General features: G+C 43.3%; 1 protein-coding gene across 2 annotated transcripts in view; it reads left to right on the forward strand.

The window, feature by feature from the left end:
- RNF13 (ring finger protein 13) overlaps positions 1-15796 on the forward strand; it is a 229919-nt gene extending 214123 nt beyond the window's left edge. Inside the window, exon 10 of one of the 2 annotated variants that reach the window (XM_078668038.1) lies at positions 14945-15796. In XM_078668038.1, coding sequence (XP_078524164.1) covers positions 14945-15300 — 356 coding nt within the window. In that variant the 3' untranslated portion in view covers positions 15301-15796. The remainder of the gene's footprint in view (positions 1-14944) is intronic. The other variant, XM_078668039.1, reaches the window with a different exon arrangement.
- Positions 15797-16327: the final 531 nt, after the last annotated feature.

Below are 16327 nucleotides of genomic sequence, written 5' to 3' on the forward strand. Positions count from 1 at the left end.
TCTGTATGATGGAAAATTGTCTCTCCTCCAGTGGAAGGAAAATGCTACTTACTAGTATGCATCTGTTCTTGGCATGTAGAACTGCAGCATTAGATCGCCACCTGCTGCTGGGCTACGATGATTGCATGTTGTTGTCGTCTTGGAAGAAGTCTTTGTAGTCACAAGATAGGTGACTCCTCCCTTTGACTATAGTGCGCATGGGCATCGACTCCATCCTTAGATTGTTTTTCGCCATGATGGGAAATGATGGAGTTAGTAGAAAGAAAAAGGGATGTCCATGCGTGTATATCCAAGTAAGATAGAACTGGAACAGATACAGGTACTGGGGAGGCGGGTGGGCGTGTGAGACTCTGCAGCTCTACATGCCAAGAACAGATGCATACTGGTAAGTAGCATTTTCCGTTCAAGGCATGTGAGCTGCAGATCTCACACTGTGCATTGATTATACAGCAGTGTCTCCCCTAGCGGTGGTCACCTGTATCTGCTGCAGTAGTTTGAAAGAGAGTTTTGAGGACAGCTTTGCCTACAGCAGCTTGCTGCTTGGCTTGCACATTAACACAATAGTGTTTAGTGAAGGTATGTGTTGTAGAACCAAAAGGACATAAACCCTGTTACACAATGTTACACAAGAGAAAACTATCAACCACAGTAATAATTCCACTTATCAGCATGCACATAACGTTTGCTTTCACAGGCTGAATTTCATTTGACAAAATGTTTAAAATATTCTAATGATATTCGGGGTATCACAGTACATTACAAAGCACAAATAAAAAAGATATTAGTTAAAAAGGATTTTTATTCATATTAAATCATACTTGGACCTCCCTAAGGGTTACAATCTAAAAACATATATATACGTGTCTCTTTATCTTGATGAGACAAATATAATTTGTTAAAAACAGTCGACGCGGCGTTTCGGTGTTCAGTAGATAATTTCCACCTTCATCAGGACGAAACAACTCTTAAAATCTAAATCTAAATAAAAACAATACATTTAGACGCCTAGCATATACTGTGAACCCTAGTATTTAATTATTAACATTGTTTCTTCGAGATGCCTGAACATATCAACTTTTTCTTAAGAACATTATTTTTTTTAACCACATGAGCGCTAGCGAAATTCTGCCCCTGTGCTTGTTTTTTAAAAAACCCATTATTCATGACGAGCTGGGCTCGTCATGAGCGGGCTGGGAGGCTACCTCATGACGAGCCCAGCTCGTCATGAGCGTCGAAGGGGTTAAAACGAGTCCAACAGTAATATCTGCAGACAACTATCTCTGTCTCGCATTACAACACTAGGAATGGACAAATTGGGATAAAAATCAAATTACCCTCATATTTCTAAAAGATTAGACTCTTCTTCTTTAGCTGGGCATAAATTACCGTCTTGATGACAATAGTTCTCATCCATACCTTATTATATTAATCGGATTGTTTCATCAATTTCATAATCCCTGGGGCATTCAAAGTATCCACCTCAGTATCGGCTGTTTACTTGTCGCCTTTAGGATAAAAATATTAAAGACCTTAGTCAGAACTTATTGACTGTCTTCAAATATAATTAGTAGAAAACTCACAACTATTCATAGGTAATTTACCTTTTACAACATGTGACAACTCCCTGTTGTGATGGTACGTTGGAGCCACCGTCTTGTGCACAATGGTTGCGGGGAATAGACTGGATAATCTCAATAATAGCTACAAAAAAATATAGGAACTCTTCTGATTATTCGAATTTATTGCTTTCTTCACTTTATTATTTCGCCTGTTTATCTCTATATCTTGGTCCCGACTTACCCCTTAATATCGTCTTGACCATACCATTTAGATGAAAAGGAGTAATGACTTTAGGAAGGAATTTGTTCTTAGGACTTCTTTATTACGGTGTAATTGTAAAAATGGTTCTTGTATAGTGAAAGCTTGAATCTCACTCACTCTCCTAAGAGAGGTAATAGCAACAAGGAAAGCTGTTTTCCATGTGAGGAATTGCAGCTCACATTAGTGTAAAGGTTCAAAAGGGGGTTCCATGAGCCTGGTAAGAACAATGTTTAGGTTCCACACTGGAGAAGGTGGTAACCTAGGAGGAATTATTCTTTGTAATCCTTCCATAAATGCTTTATTTGCAGGCACTCTAAATCATGAAATATGTTGTCTATTTTGTAGGTACGAAGCAATGGCTGCAAGATGTAGATGTATAGATGAATATGCTAGATTGCATCTTTGTAAGTGTAGAAGGTAGCAGATGATATTCTGGATGGAAGTATCCAGGGGATCTATTTGATTATTGGTGCAGTAAATGGCAAATCTTTTCCATTTTGCAGCATAGCAAGCTCTAGTAGTAGGTCTTCTGGCTTCCTTAAAGATATTCATACAGTCTGGTGGCAGGTTAAGGTAACCAAACTCTAAGAATTCAGGAGCCAGATTCAGTTGACTTGAATCTGGATGTCTGATGTCTCCGCGTTAGCATGGATGGTGTCGGACACAGTCTTTGGCGTAAAACTAGAGTTCTAGCAGTGTTGTGAACAACGGTTGGCGTGCCCATGTGGGAGCTACTAAGATCATTTTGTTGTCGTAGCTTGCGCACTACTAGTGGTAATAGTGGGAGTGGCAGAAAAGCGTAGCGCAAATCTGCCTGACCAGTTCATCCATATCGCATTGCCTTTGGACAGAGGGTGTGAAAACCTGGCAGTGAAGGTTGGGCATTTTGCGTTTTCGTGTGTGGCGAACAGATCTATGTCTGGATGACCCCACTTGTGAAAGAATGGTAGAACTACTTGCGGATGTTGTTCCCATTCGTGAATCTGTTGTGTCTGTCGACTTAACAGATCTGCAATCTGATTGTGAACTCCTGGAAGGTGTTCTGCTAGTAGATATATTTTTTTGTGGAATGGCCCATCTCCAAATGTTCTGTGCAAGCTGGGACAGTTGCAGAGAATGTGTGCCTTTTTGTTTTTGAATGAAGTACATGGCGGTCCTGTTGTCCGTCCGGATCAGGACAGCTTTGTTCTGTACATGTACTTGGAAGGACTTCAGTGCTAGGAGTATTGCTAGCAGCTCTAGGTGATTGATGTGGAGCATCTTCCCTAAGTTGTATGGTGTAGGAGATGGGCTCCCCATCCTGTCAGGGATGCGTCTGTTGCAAGTACTATCTGTGTAACAGGTTCGAGGAAGTGCCGCCCTGTGGACAAGTTTTTGGTGTTTCACCACATCAGAGAGCGATGTGTGCGCTGTCCACCAAAACCAGGTCTGTAAGTTGTCCTTGAGCTTGGTTCTACTGATGAGCTAGGCATTCTTGCAATAGGCACATTTGCAGTCTTACATATGGTACAATAAAAATGCAAGATGCCATCATGCCTATTAGTTGCATGAACACTCTGGCTGGGAGAGAGTGTTGGTCTTGAAACCTTGTGGCTAAGGCTTGAATGCTCTGTATCCTGGCTGGACTGGGATAAGCCAGAGCTGTAGAAGTGGTTATTGTAGCTCCTAGGTATTGATGTACATGAGAAGGCTGGAGATGCGACTTGGTGTAGTTGATTGTATACCCCAAGTTGTGCAATGTTTGAATTGTCACAGATGTGTGTTGGACACAATGATTGAATGACTTGGCATTTATGAGCCAATCGTCTAGATATGGGAAGACATGGATATGTTGTCTTCTGAGATGTGCTGATACTACTGCTAGGCACTTTGTAAACACTCTTGGTGCAGTTGTGACCCCGAATGGAAGGACTTTGAACTGATAGTGTTGTCTTTCTAGTACAAACCTTTGATACTTCCTGTGAGAAGGATGTATGGGTATGTGGAAGTAGGTGTCCTTGAGATCTAGTGTAGTAAAGAAATCGCCTTGTTGCAACAGTGGGAGCACTTGTAAAGTGATCATATGAAAATCATCTGAGTGTATATACAGATTGAGGGGCCTGAGGTTGAGAATTGATCTTAGTGTCCCGTCCTTCTTGGGAATTAGGAAATACAGCGAGTAAACCCCTGTCCCTTGATGTTGTAATGGAAACTCTCTCTATTGTGTCCTTTTGAGAACCTCTTGTTTGAGCAGCATAAGATGTTCTGTGGACATTGGACGCTGTCTGGGTGGTATATGTGGAGGGGTAGCTGTAAGTTCTAGGCAGTAACCATACTGGATAATCAGTCTTACCCACTTGTCTATTGTGATAGAATTCCATACAGGTAGGAACTGTTAGTCTCCCCCCGACATTAGTGTAATGCTGTTGGGGGAGCGGAAGGAAGTCACTGTTTTGTGTTGGGAGAGGTTTGATTTTTATTACCTCGCCCTCTTCCCTTGTTGTTGCATCTGTAGCCTCCTCTAAAATATCCCCTATTGGAGGAAGTTTGCGTATTGGCTTTAAAGGAAGCTGAATTGTCTGCTCCAGCTTGTTTGGAGCCTCCTCTATAGAAGGAGCGACAAAAGAAGCCTTGTGTTTGTGGGGACTGCAACGCTCCCATAGATTTGGCAGAGTCAGTATCCTTTTTCATTTTTTCAAGTGCTGTGTCTACAGCTGGTCCAAAAAGCTGCTGTTGGTTAAATGTCTGATTTAAGATGGTAGTTTGCACCTCTTGCTTAAAGACTGAGATGCGTAGCCATGCGTGGCGTCTAAGAAGGACACTAGTGTTGATTGCTCTAGATGCAGTGTCTGCTGCATCAAGTGCGCACTTGATAGAAGCATTAGAAATTAGCTTACCCTCTTGGATAAGGTCATTTGCTTGTGCTTTATATTGGTCAGGTAGATGCTGTAAGAGTGTTTCTAACTGATCATAAAGACCCCTGTCGTATCTTGCGAGGAGGGCTTGTGTGTTAGCTATGCGCCATGTGTTGCTTGCCTGGGCAGCTATTCTCTTGCCTGAAGCGTCTATCATTTTTGACTCTTTATCAGGAGGTGGCGCTTCACCTGAGGTTTGGGAGTTTTCTAGCATTGGAAACGACTAGGGAATCTAAAGGTAGTTGTCCCTTAATGTAGGCAGGATCCCCGGAGCAGGGTTTATGATCCTAGCATGTACAGGATCTTTAAATACTTCTGGTGCATGCTTAATGACCCCTTTGATCATAGGTAATATCTGAACTGTCTTTTGGGATTGTTCAAAAGTGTCTAGATAAAAAATCTTCTTCTGCCTCATCTGAGGGCATTGTGACCCCATGATGGATGGCAGCTCTATTGAGTAAGTGTCCAAACCCAATATTATCTTCTGGAGGAGATGGTTTAATGGGTATGGATGAGGGTCAGGAATATCTGGTACATCCTGTGGGATAGGGTACTCCCAGTCAGGTGGATCTGTTGGGTAGTTAAAAGGGACATTTGGGTCACCCCTCCCCCCATAGTATCATCATCATCATCATCTTTATGAGGAGGTGTATGTCGTGGTGAAAAATGAGGAGAATTTTGAGGGGGTGAAGGAAGAGGAGGTGGAATAGAGAGAGAGGTATAGGAGAAGAAGGCGTGCATAGGTGAAGTGGCAGAGTCCTCCTTCTTTACAGGCACTGGAGGTGGAGGTGCTATATCTAACTTCCTCTTTCTGTCTGGCACAGTAGAAAAATGTCCTGTCCTTGGGTTATTATACATCTTTTTCTGTCTAGGATCAAGGTGAAAAAGCTCCTCTTCTTCAGGAACCGCTTTCGGTGCCGATTCTTTTGGTTCCGAGCGTGGTTGTTGCTTTGTATGTCTTTAGCCTTAGGAGTTGTGGCAGAGTCCTTTGGCATGGTTCTTGGCCCCGAAGATCTTGGCTTTGGAGACAAAGCTGGTTTTGTCGGCTTGGAAGCAGGCTTTATTATTTTCAGAGCCATTTTGTCTTTCGGAGTCGACGGTTTCGGAGTGGATTTCGGAACCAGGACTTCTTTCGGTTTCGTTGCCGAGGGAGCTGGTGGTATTGGCACATGCGGTTTGCTTGGTTCAAGCTACAGGAAGGCTTTTGAATTTTCTTTGGAGCCGGGCTCGAAGGCGGGCTTCGGTTGGGGTAGAGGCAGTAGTACTCGTGCGTTGACCTGAAGGTATGGAGTCATCTGAGTCGTCTGCCCCAGATACGATTTCAAGATCTTCAGAATCTTCCTCTGGTACATCTGGACCCTCGTCGAAGATGTCCACCGGTTCCGGAGCTGATCTCTGCATGATGTTTCGACGGGCCCTCCTATCCCGAATGGTCTTCTTGGATTGAAATGATGCGCAGGCTGGACAGCTGGGCTCGTCGTGTTTTGGTGATAAGCACAGGTTACAGACCTTGTGATGGTCACTGTGCGAGAATTTTGCTCCACACTGGGGGCATTTCTTGAACAGCGTCCTTTCCATGAGCTGTAGGCCTAACGGCGTGGATAGGCCCAACGGCCCGCGTCGACGACCGGAATCAAGCTGATGAGATTGAGTCGATGGTTATTGATGTCTAACTTTGTTTAGAAGAGTTTACGTTTTTACGCGTCAAACTACTTAGAAAGTAGATTTCGAACCAGAGCGGAAAAGTTACATCCGAACCCAGTGGCGGAAAAAAACAATCTAAGGATGGAGTCGATGCCCATGCGCACTATCGTCCAAGGGAGGAGTCCCCTATCTCGTGACTACAAAGACTTCTTTCAAGACGACAACAACATGCAATCATCCGAGCCCAACACCAGGTGGCGATCTAATGCTCAGTGTGAGATCTACAGCTCATATGCCTTGAACACACTTTTCCTGCCTCGGAGTCTAGCAGAGCTCCTAGATAATGGATTCTCGGTGTGGGGTGTTGAGTCGATTTGTTGAAGTTCACATGGAGGCCCAGCCGGTGACAAAGCTCTAGGCAATGCAGGAAATGACTTCTTACGCTGTGGGGGGAGGGACCCTCTGCGGTGTAGTGCGGCTGCCACCACCGCCATCCACTTCGTGAACACTTGGGGAGCGGACTTCAACCAGAAGGGTTGTACCTTGAACTGGTAGTGAGAAGATCCCACCAGGAATCTCATGTATTGTCTGTGATGCTGACTGACCGGAACATGAAAGTATGCATCCTGTAGATCCAGCAAACACATCCAATCTCCCTGCTTGAGATGTGGATATATTTGATGGAGAGCCAACATGCAAAACTTCTTCACCTTGTATTACGACGTGTAGCAGAGCAAGGAAATTCAAATGGACACTTGCCCTTTTGATGGATTTTGAGAAACAGACACTGCAGGAAAATTGGGCATCAAGATATTTGGAGCATTTTTGTGCATGGGAAATCACGAACATATTCAAAATAAATAAGCCAGCATTTTCCCCAGAACTAATTATTATAGTGGAAAACGGAATTGCAGGCTTGAAAAACACAGCACTATTACGTTGCAAAGGAAGTTTTCCCAGTGCATTATGGACATTGCAGTACTAAGGGACTACGGAGTGACGCCGTGGCCCTTTAAAAGCGGACTAAATTTAAAGTCATTCCTCATTTGGCTGACCTGTGAACAAGACTCGAAGAGAGTTAAAACGCGTCAAGACAATCTGTTGACAATCTGTTGACATTCCGAAGTTTGCATTAAATAAAGCGCCTGTTTTCATCAAAATCCGGTCTGCGGCGTGCTTCTTTGTGCTCTACAAGGGAGGTTATGTTGGATATATATATATATATATCTATCTATCTATGTGTATGTATGTATGTATGTGTGTATATATATATATATATATATATATATATATATATATATATATATGTGTGTGTGTGTTTTTCATATGTGATTTTTAGTATTCCCGGGGTCCCCGCACATGGGCGGGAATATTTAGTGCTTGTGACTATTGATGAGGATCCCCTGAAAGAGAACTGGTCCTTCTGGTGGATGCTTTTATTTAGTTAAAAATATTTTAACATCATTCAAAGTATAATGTAAAATGGAGGAACAAACACATGCCTCCATTTAGATTTTTATAATAATGATTACACTTTTACCGTTCTTGTAATGAAAACAAGAATGTAGTTGAAGTTTCAGGTGAAAAAGGGGAGAGTTTGAGGATGGAAAGGGAGTGTGTTTATAAGATCTGGCTTGTTGTGTTGACATATTTATATCCAAGTGTCATACTCGTAACTTTTTACACATCCTGAGCAATGGTATAAGGGTAAAGAAGAGCGACGACAACGGAGCCTACGGACATGGCACCCTCCACATTCATGCAGCCCTACTCCGTAGGCCACCAGGTCTCACATTTGATTTTGGGTCTTGATTTTGCATTGGCAGAGGACATACCAGTGCACAGGCCATCATCGCAGGCTGCACACCTGCTCAGCCCTTGAGGTGCCACTAACTCTGTGATCCGGGATGCGACGCCACGTGGCGGTAGGCCCGCGTTGCTCACTGGCTCTGGCCTACACTGCGGTCCAGCAGGGCACACACATCCTGAGCAGTCCGGAACGGGGCATCATCGCGGGCTGCACACCCGCTCAGCACTTAAGGTGCCCCTACCTCAGTGCACCCAAAGTCACTGTCCCGTGGCAGTGTGTCTGTGCCGGCCGCAATGTATCCGGTGCCACCAAGTCTGTGCCCCCATAGTCATGGACCCTGTATGATTGGGTATCGTGTTGCAGACGACCGCATGTCACCTCCGGCCCTGGGAATGTGACGTTGCAGGGCCCTAGGCCCTCATGCTTCCATGTACACCACACGGATTCACCTCGATAGAGAGTGGAAACTGCGTCCACCACGTGCGCCCGGCCCGTTTTATTGGCAGGGTGTTAAGTCCTGTGACGCGTGTGCTGGATGGGTGTTGTGTGGGTGTAAACCAGCCGTGAGGGAGTGGCTGTGGCATGCTGACAACTAGACCTGTGACCATGAGATCACTACCATGAAGACCTGGGACATGTAGCGTTGCTGTCACCCCTTGTAAGCGGAGTGGGCTGGCCTGGCGTATGCCAGTCCAGCGTAAGTGTTTGTAAATGACCCTGGGCGAGGTTCCGTACTGGGCTAGACAAGGAAGTAATTTATGCGTGTGTCCCTGTTGTTGTGTCAGCGCCACCCGGACCGCATTCCGCAATGTGTTCCCTGTTCTATGACATGAGCCACATAGACGGAAGAGGAGTCCAGTGAGCCTACATTCATCCATACTTCCACACTTGAAAGACCATAGACATGACTCCTCTGTGTGATTATGAATGTTAAATGCACATTCAGTGGAGTGTTGCATCTGGAGCAGTACAGGGCCATGCAAACCCCACATGACTATGTTGGCCCGTGGAGGGCCAGCCAGAGTCCTTCAGGGAATGACAAGTCTAAAGGAAAAGGAAGAGTTCAGTCCGCAGTCAGATTGCTTGTGTCATTGGCGATCAAACAGCATATGGCAGTTCATGTCGAGTTCCTAGGTGAGTGTTGCAGAGTGCATCGGGGGACAGTGGAAGATGATGATGCAGAGAGAACCAAGCTGAAGCCAGCCCTATGGCAGGGATGCATGCTACTGCATCCTTCTTACCACAAGGGCAGATTCATCTGCATCTTTGTCCTCTGCTTTTCATGTGCCTCACATATGGGTGGCAGTGTTCTGTCTCCTGCACTGTGTGGCAGTGACACCTCAGGAGCAGGAGGTGGAATGTCTGCCGCACTGTCACTTTAGGGGGCGGAGATGTGGATATAGTGGTAGCAGCAGCATGAATCAGAGCCAGGCCTTGTGGCAGCAATGCCATGAGGATGGTCCTGAGGTCATTGAGGAACCCAGCTATCACTCTCTGGTATGCAGCCATAGCAGCCGCTCTTTCCGCATTCGCCTGCTCCATGGTCTCCATTAACCTCCGCATGTTTCCCAACTCCTGTGTGACATCGCTAGAGCCACTCTGACTGGACAGTTGTTCTACTCTCTGAGTCAGGGCTCCTGCGCTGTCAGCCATGGTTCATTGGAGAGCACGGAGCGGACTGTGGGTGTCTGTTAGGGACCATGAGTGTCCCTGATGGGACTTAGACACCCACGTATGGCATCTAGTTTGTCTGCCATACAGTCGAAGCTCAACCACACCTGTTCAGCCAGCTGTTCCTGGCACCCCAACACACGGCGTTGGAAGGCCATGTGTTCTTCGTGGGGGTCCTGGGAGACAGCCGTGGTGGTGGGTGCTGCCTGCTGTGTGGTCTGTGCAGGGGGTGGGGTCTCCTCGTAGCTGCTGGGCTGCCCAGCTCCTGGAGGTGTGGTGTGGAGGCTGTCAAACTCTTGGAGGGCGTCTGATTCGAAGCTGTGGTGGGCCTCTTTCTTATCAAAGAGAGGGTCGCGCTCCCTCTGCAATGTGAAGGAGAGATGCAGTTTAACAATGTGTCCACATATATGTTGTTGCATTGTACATGTTTTCATAAAGACTGCATGACTGTCTACATTGTGCCTGTTTGGGATGAGCTGTCTATTTGATGGGGGACATTGGACATTTCGACAACAGACGTCTGTGTGTTTGTACTTGTACATTATCAACTCACATTTTCCTGCAAAGCAAAATGTGATTGGCCAGTGTCTACACCCAAGCGGCATCAGTTGTGTTGTGTGTTCTGTTGTAGGTGTTTTGCGGTTTATACCACATTGTTGTCAGTGTTGGTGTGCTCTGCATGTTGTGTGTGTGCGCTGCATTTTGGGGAAGGCGCTCCTGCAGCTCTGATTTTGCTGCCTCTTCTCCCTTTCATGCGGTGTGCCTTTGACTTCTGTGCTTGTACAATGCAGAGATGTTGCATACTTGGGTGCACTGGTCTTATGGCGGGAGTTGGTGGTCTGGGGCATGGTTTGTCCGCAGATGTGCTCTACTTAATTGTGCATGTGTGCCATTGTGCTCATCTTCCCCGGTCATTACTCACCCTGGTGCTGTTGTCTGGTCATGTTGACCAGTGTCCGCTCCCCCAACTCCTGCCACCGTCTCCCCACTGATGACTGTGGACACCATTTCCTCCATGTCATCCAGCTCCTCCTGTGGTGAAGCACCTCTTGACCTCTTCCATTGTCCTCTTCAGCACTCCCTGCAATCACCTTGTCCCCGATGGACTGCCATAGTCTATTTTTGTTTGCCAATGACACAGTGGAGGAGACAAACAGTTGTTGATGGTGTTCTACCACCTCCGTTATCATGATCCTGTTTTCCTGCGAACTGAACCGCTTCTGCCTACTCTTCTTCTCCTTGGCCTTCCCTGACCCCGAGGTCCCAGGCTGGTCCTCCGGTGGGCTTGTGGGGTTCTGGTTCTCCTCCGTACTTGCTCCGGCAACATCCATTGTGCTTTGCTGCTGTTATCTGTTTTTTCTACTTTCATGGTGATTTTTCCCGCCTGAAGTGTGTGAATTGCAGGCCTGTCGCTGGTTTTCACTGATTTTTGTATGGCGATTGGTCTCATCACAACGTTTTCTGCGTTCGCGTTTCGCATTTTTGTGGCGTGTCGTTGATGTTAACGCTGTCATTTGGCGGGTTATCTGGAGACTATTGCATTGTGCCACCGTCTTGTGAATACTTAGTTAACACGGCGTCATTTTCCAGCGATAGACTGCGATGTTGAGTGTTGCGTTGTTACTTTTGCAATGGTTATCACACGTTCTTGAGTATATAGCCCTAAGAATTTACTTAAAACGGGCAATAGTAACAAACAGGTCTCAGCTATAAACAACTTTGTTATAAGACTTAGTTGTGAAGGGTCACAGTCTAGGTTAGCTTTATTCAACATCACCTTCAGTTTCAACAATCTATAGAAATGAAGATTATGAGTCTGTTGGGTAGTATGTTTGGTTCAAAATGTTAACTGTTTAACCAGGAAAATTCCTTTTGAGGTCCATTTGTTTCAATTTATGGGTTATCCCCAAGTCTTTTGTTATTGTTCCATGCTGACAATTTTTTCAGATGTACATCTAATTTTGCCTCCTTTTGTATGACAGTTTTTTCTTTTATTTAGAATAGCGTTAAAGTGAGGGAGAGTGTTTTAGGGAGCGAGCGAGATCAAACTGAAGCTATGAGGTATATATTTTTTGACACCCAGCCATAAAAGTATATTTGAGTCAAACGTCTAGCACCGTCTTTGAAGTTGAAAAAGAATGGCAGCCTCTATGATTTGCCAATTTCACTCCTCCTTGGTCTTTGGGTAGTCTTGAATTTTTCTCCCAGACAATCTAGGCTACTTGTCTTTCCTCAGAAATGTGTTATATCTAATTCAGTGAAAAAGTTATTTGAGAGGACCACTGGGATCATAATTACAATGTAGTTTACCGCGGTAGTATCCATCCTTGTTTCCAGCCTGCCTCCACCATGACATGAATTTGGGAGACCAGCTTTCTAGATGAACCACATTAATTTAACCACTTGGAAGCTCATCATATTCTGCTGCTGCGCTGGGATTTACAAAAACCCATTATTCATGACGAGCTGGGCTCGTCATGAGCGTGCTGGGAGGCTACTGCATGACGAGCCCAGCTCGTCATGAGCGTCGAAGGGGTTAAAGGGCGATATTTTCATTTTGCTTGACTGCTTTATTAAGGTTATAATTGAATTCTGTACCTCAATATTTTATAACTTTGAATTGACAGATTAGTCCTGGGTTACCCAGAACTTCTTGACTACCTAATTTATACAGTACTAATACCTCTGATTTGTCTCTATTAAGGGTGTATCCAGAAACCAATTTGAATGATTTCTTTGGTTTTCTTTAAGGCCCTGATGAAGGATCATGCATTTTCTGTAAAGATTAATAGGTCATCCATGTAGGTGCCTACTTTAATTGTGATGTCACTAAATTCCCCACCTGATTTTTGTTTTCCCTAATAGAATAGAAGACAATTTTGATTATCAATACACATAAGCCAGGCAACCGAGGGCAGTCCTGTTAAGTCTAAATAGTCATGTATGGTACTTTGTAATCTAACTTGTGCTCTGGGGTTGGCATATAGAGCCATAATTAATGTAATAAAATATCCTAATTTAAATTTGTGAAGGACTCTTCTTAGTACAGGCCAAGAGAACTTTGAAAAAGCCTTCTCTGTTTCGAGAGCTGTTGCTACTGCGGGGAAGTCAGCTAGGTGGGCTTTCTCTATTACATGACAGAACAATCTGGTATTAACACTAGAGGCGTTGCTTTAGGAAATCTACTCTGGTTGGGTTGATAAGGAAGAGATTCTCTAATCTAGTTGCCAGGGGTCAGATGAACAATGCATTTTTCTAGTCACAAACTACCCGATTTGTAGAATCAGGTCTTTTGCAACTGGAAAAATGGTTTTTCAAATGTACAAAACGCGATTTAGTAACTAGTTACTGAATGACATTTTGCATTTGGGATTCGGTATTTGGAAGGGGCATACTTATGGCGTCCTTTCCAAATACTGAATAGGTATGGTATTACGGTTTTGTGATCAAATTCTAGTCGCAAAACAGTTATACTTTACCACTGGTTTAAAACTGGTGGCAACCTATTCGCAAAGGGTGAGAGGTCCCAAAAGAATGTAAATAAAAATATTTGTCAAGAGCAAGTAGTGGTTCTACAGACCACCGCCTACTCTTAAAACATGAAACCTCAAGGTTTTCGTATTTAAACGCATCCCGTTTTCCATTACGGGAAATGGGCTGCATGAAAAGAAAAGATTACGTTATTAACCTCAGCAGTGCACCATCCCTATGATGGCTCTGATTCCTAATCGGTCGCAAACTGCAACCTACCTCAATATTCATAAGGTGGGTCGATTTGCAACCCACAAGGAATCCCTAAATGAAACTAAACGAGTTTCATACTTTAGGATTACCGATTTCTTAATTACGCATTGGAGAGAATCACAATTAGAAAATCTGAATTCTTAATCTTTGTATATCTGGCCCCAGGACCTTTACATGTATATTACAATTTACATTGATCAGGAATATAGGCTATAATTTGTGGGTATGGTTAAGACTTTACTTCCTTTCGAGATCACGGCTACCGTAGCTTCCATCTGACATTACAGTTTGTCTCGCCCGAGGATGAGAAGTGGTGGTTTAGTTCCGTTAGAGGACATTGGATAGAAATACAGTATGTTTTATAAAAAATGAAATGTTTAGCCGACCAGCTCTGGATGAGTTTAAATTTTTAATTACTCTATGGATTTTGTCTGGGTCAAATGAGGCAGCAAGTACTACTTTTTTCATTTGCGAGAGTGGGAGGGTGAGATAGCCATATAGTCAATACTTTGTCTAAATTAAAATATTTGTAAAACAGGTAGCAGCAATGGATAGCTCTAATTTGGCACTAGTCCTATAAGAAACCTGCAGTTTTTATATCCCATCATGCCTTGTACCAGCAGCCGCTTATTTGGTCATCACTTCATTTTGAAAGAGTCAGTAAAATGTAGGTTTCTTAAATCTTACACTTCAGCTAGGTTTCACTGCTTCCAATCAACGTATATCTAGTTTCTACATTTTGTTACATTTTCATAACGTTAATAGGCCACCTCCTGAGAATACTGTATGCTTTGTCCAAGCGCTGAAGCAGTTCTTTAGGGAAAGTCACTTTTTCAAAATCTACAGGGCTGTCACTTGGGAGATCGTTTAATGTGTTTAATAAGGGCTTCTACCTTAATTCAGTCTCCAAACCAGATGGGCCAGGTTTCCTTATGAAACCTTTCAAGTACAGCTCGGTTTCAAGGTCGGTGACCACTTTGTATTTTTGTCTTGTCTCTGAAAAAAATGGTCTATTTTATTAAGTACTTTGGGCCATCAATAAAAAAAAATCCATTACGACGAAAAGGCCCCTCAAATATAACTGTTGTTCTTCATGGAAATCCTTATTGAACATTCTTTCCAGTCCAAACCTCTTCTCCTCATTTGTAAACTGCACTTGTACAGTTCCTGTCACTGCAACAAAAGATGACTAGACCAAAGATTACTATATTGTTTTTCAAATATGGCTCTATAAAAGTATTTCATAGAAATTTTAAGAATTGTATATGTAATCATAGATTGTTTCGTACATGTCATTAATGTGTAACTCATACCAAAACATGCATCTGACATTTTGTATCATTTCTGTTTTATCTGACAGCCTATCACTGCAAGTGTGTGGACCCCTGGTTAACTAAAACAAAGAAGACTTGTCCAGTTTGTAAACAGAAAGTTGTTCCATCTCAAGGGGACTCGGATACCGATTCAGACAGTAGTCAAGAAGATGAAGTAGTCACTGAGCACACACCCTTGATTAGACCCCTAACGTCCATTAGTACTCAGTCGTTTGGGGCAATGTCAGATTCACATCAGAATATTGTAGATTCTTCTGAATACGAGGATGATGACAACCAAGATACAAATAGCAGTGATGAAGATGAAATAAATGAAGATAGGATTGTGGTTCAACTGCAACAAAATACTGACTTACTTTCAGAAGGAACGAACATAGTTTAGAAACTTGCGTGCAACAATATAAATAAATGCGTAATCGCTTCTGTTACCCAAATATGGGAGTCCCACGGAGCAATTAATTTAGCATTAACAAATATATTTACATCTGCTGCAGACAAAAACATTGGACGCTATTGACATCTAACCTAAATCTAGACATATTTGACATATGGATTTCTTCAAAGTGTGGATGAACATCATGAATTAATCCTTAAATACAATATCTGCTGGTAAATGGAGAGCATGAGAAGGTTACGTTTTGCCAGGGAGTTGATACTGAACTATTACTGCAATTGGAGGCTAATGATTCTACCATGAACACTGTCACAGATTTTTGTCTGTATGTACTCAGTATGCAAATAAGCTACGTACAACATGTATGTATATACCACGATATGTACACTATAGGCTACTTATTCTAGTGATGCTTAAAATCAGCCTTTTGAGCCTTGGAAAATTTCTAATAAAATATCAAAGTGGTATTTTCCACTTTAAAACTGTTGCTAGTGTGTTTTTGTTTTAGCTTAACTGCAGCAGTTTACTGTAGGGTCATTTTTTGGTTTACCTGAGCATCAGTAGTTTACTGCTGTACAGTGGTCTAGTCCCTCTGAATAATAGTGCTTTTAACTTGTGATTTACCAACACCAGGAGAAAACATCACAACGATTCGCACAAAGAAACACAGCAGCCTAGGGTTTTAAAAAATGTGTAATAAATGTATTCAATCTGTCTGTAAACAATGTGTTTTAATAGTGTGTGGCATTTTTTTTAAATGCATACTTAATCAGATGAGTTAGACTGTATCACAAATGTAATAAAAACACAAGCAGAGACAAATTAACAAGAATTTGCTTATAAATGTACATAATCCATAAGAGCTAAACAAAGCAAATACTAGAAAGTCCCTAAAGGAGTGCCACAGGGTAAAAAAGACAATCCTTACTGATCAGGTGTACTCCATCTCAGAGCAGTAACAGTTCATGTTCATTAACGAGGCACCAAATAAATTTAAATTATCAGTCTGTCAAAA

Source organism: Lissotriton helveticus, chromosome 11, assembly GCF_964261635.1.
Source record: "Lissotriton helveticus chromosome 11, aLisHel1.1, whole genome shotgun sequence".
NCBI classification, from domain to species: Eukaryota; Metazoa; Chordata; class Amphibia; order Caudata; family Salamandridae; genus Lissotriton; species Lissotriton helveticus.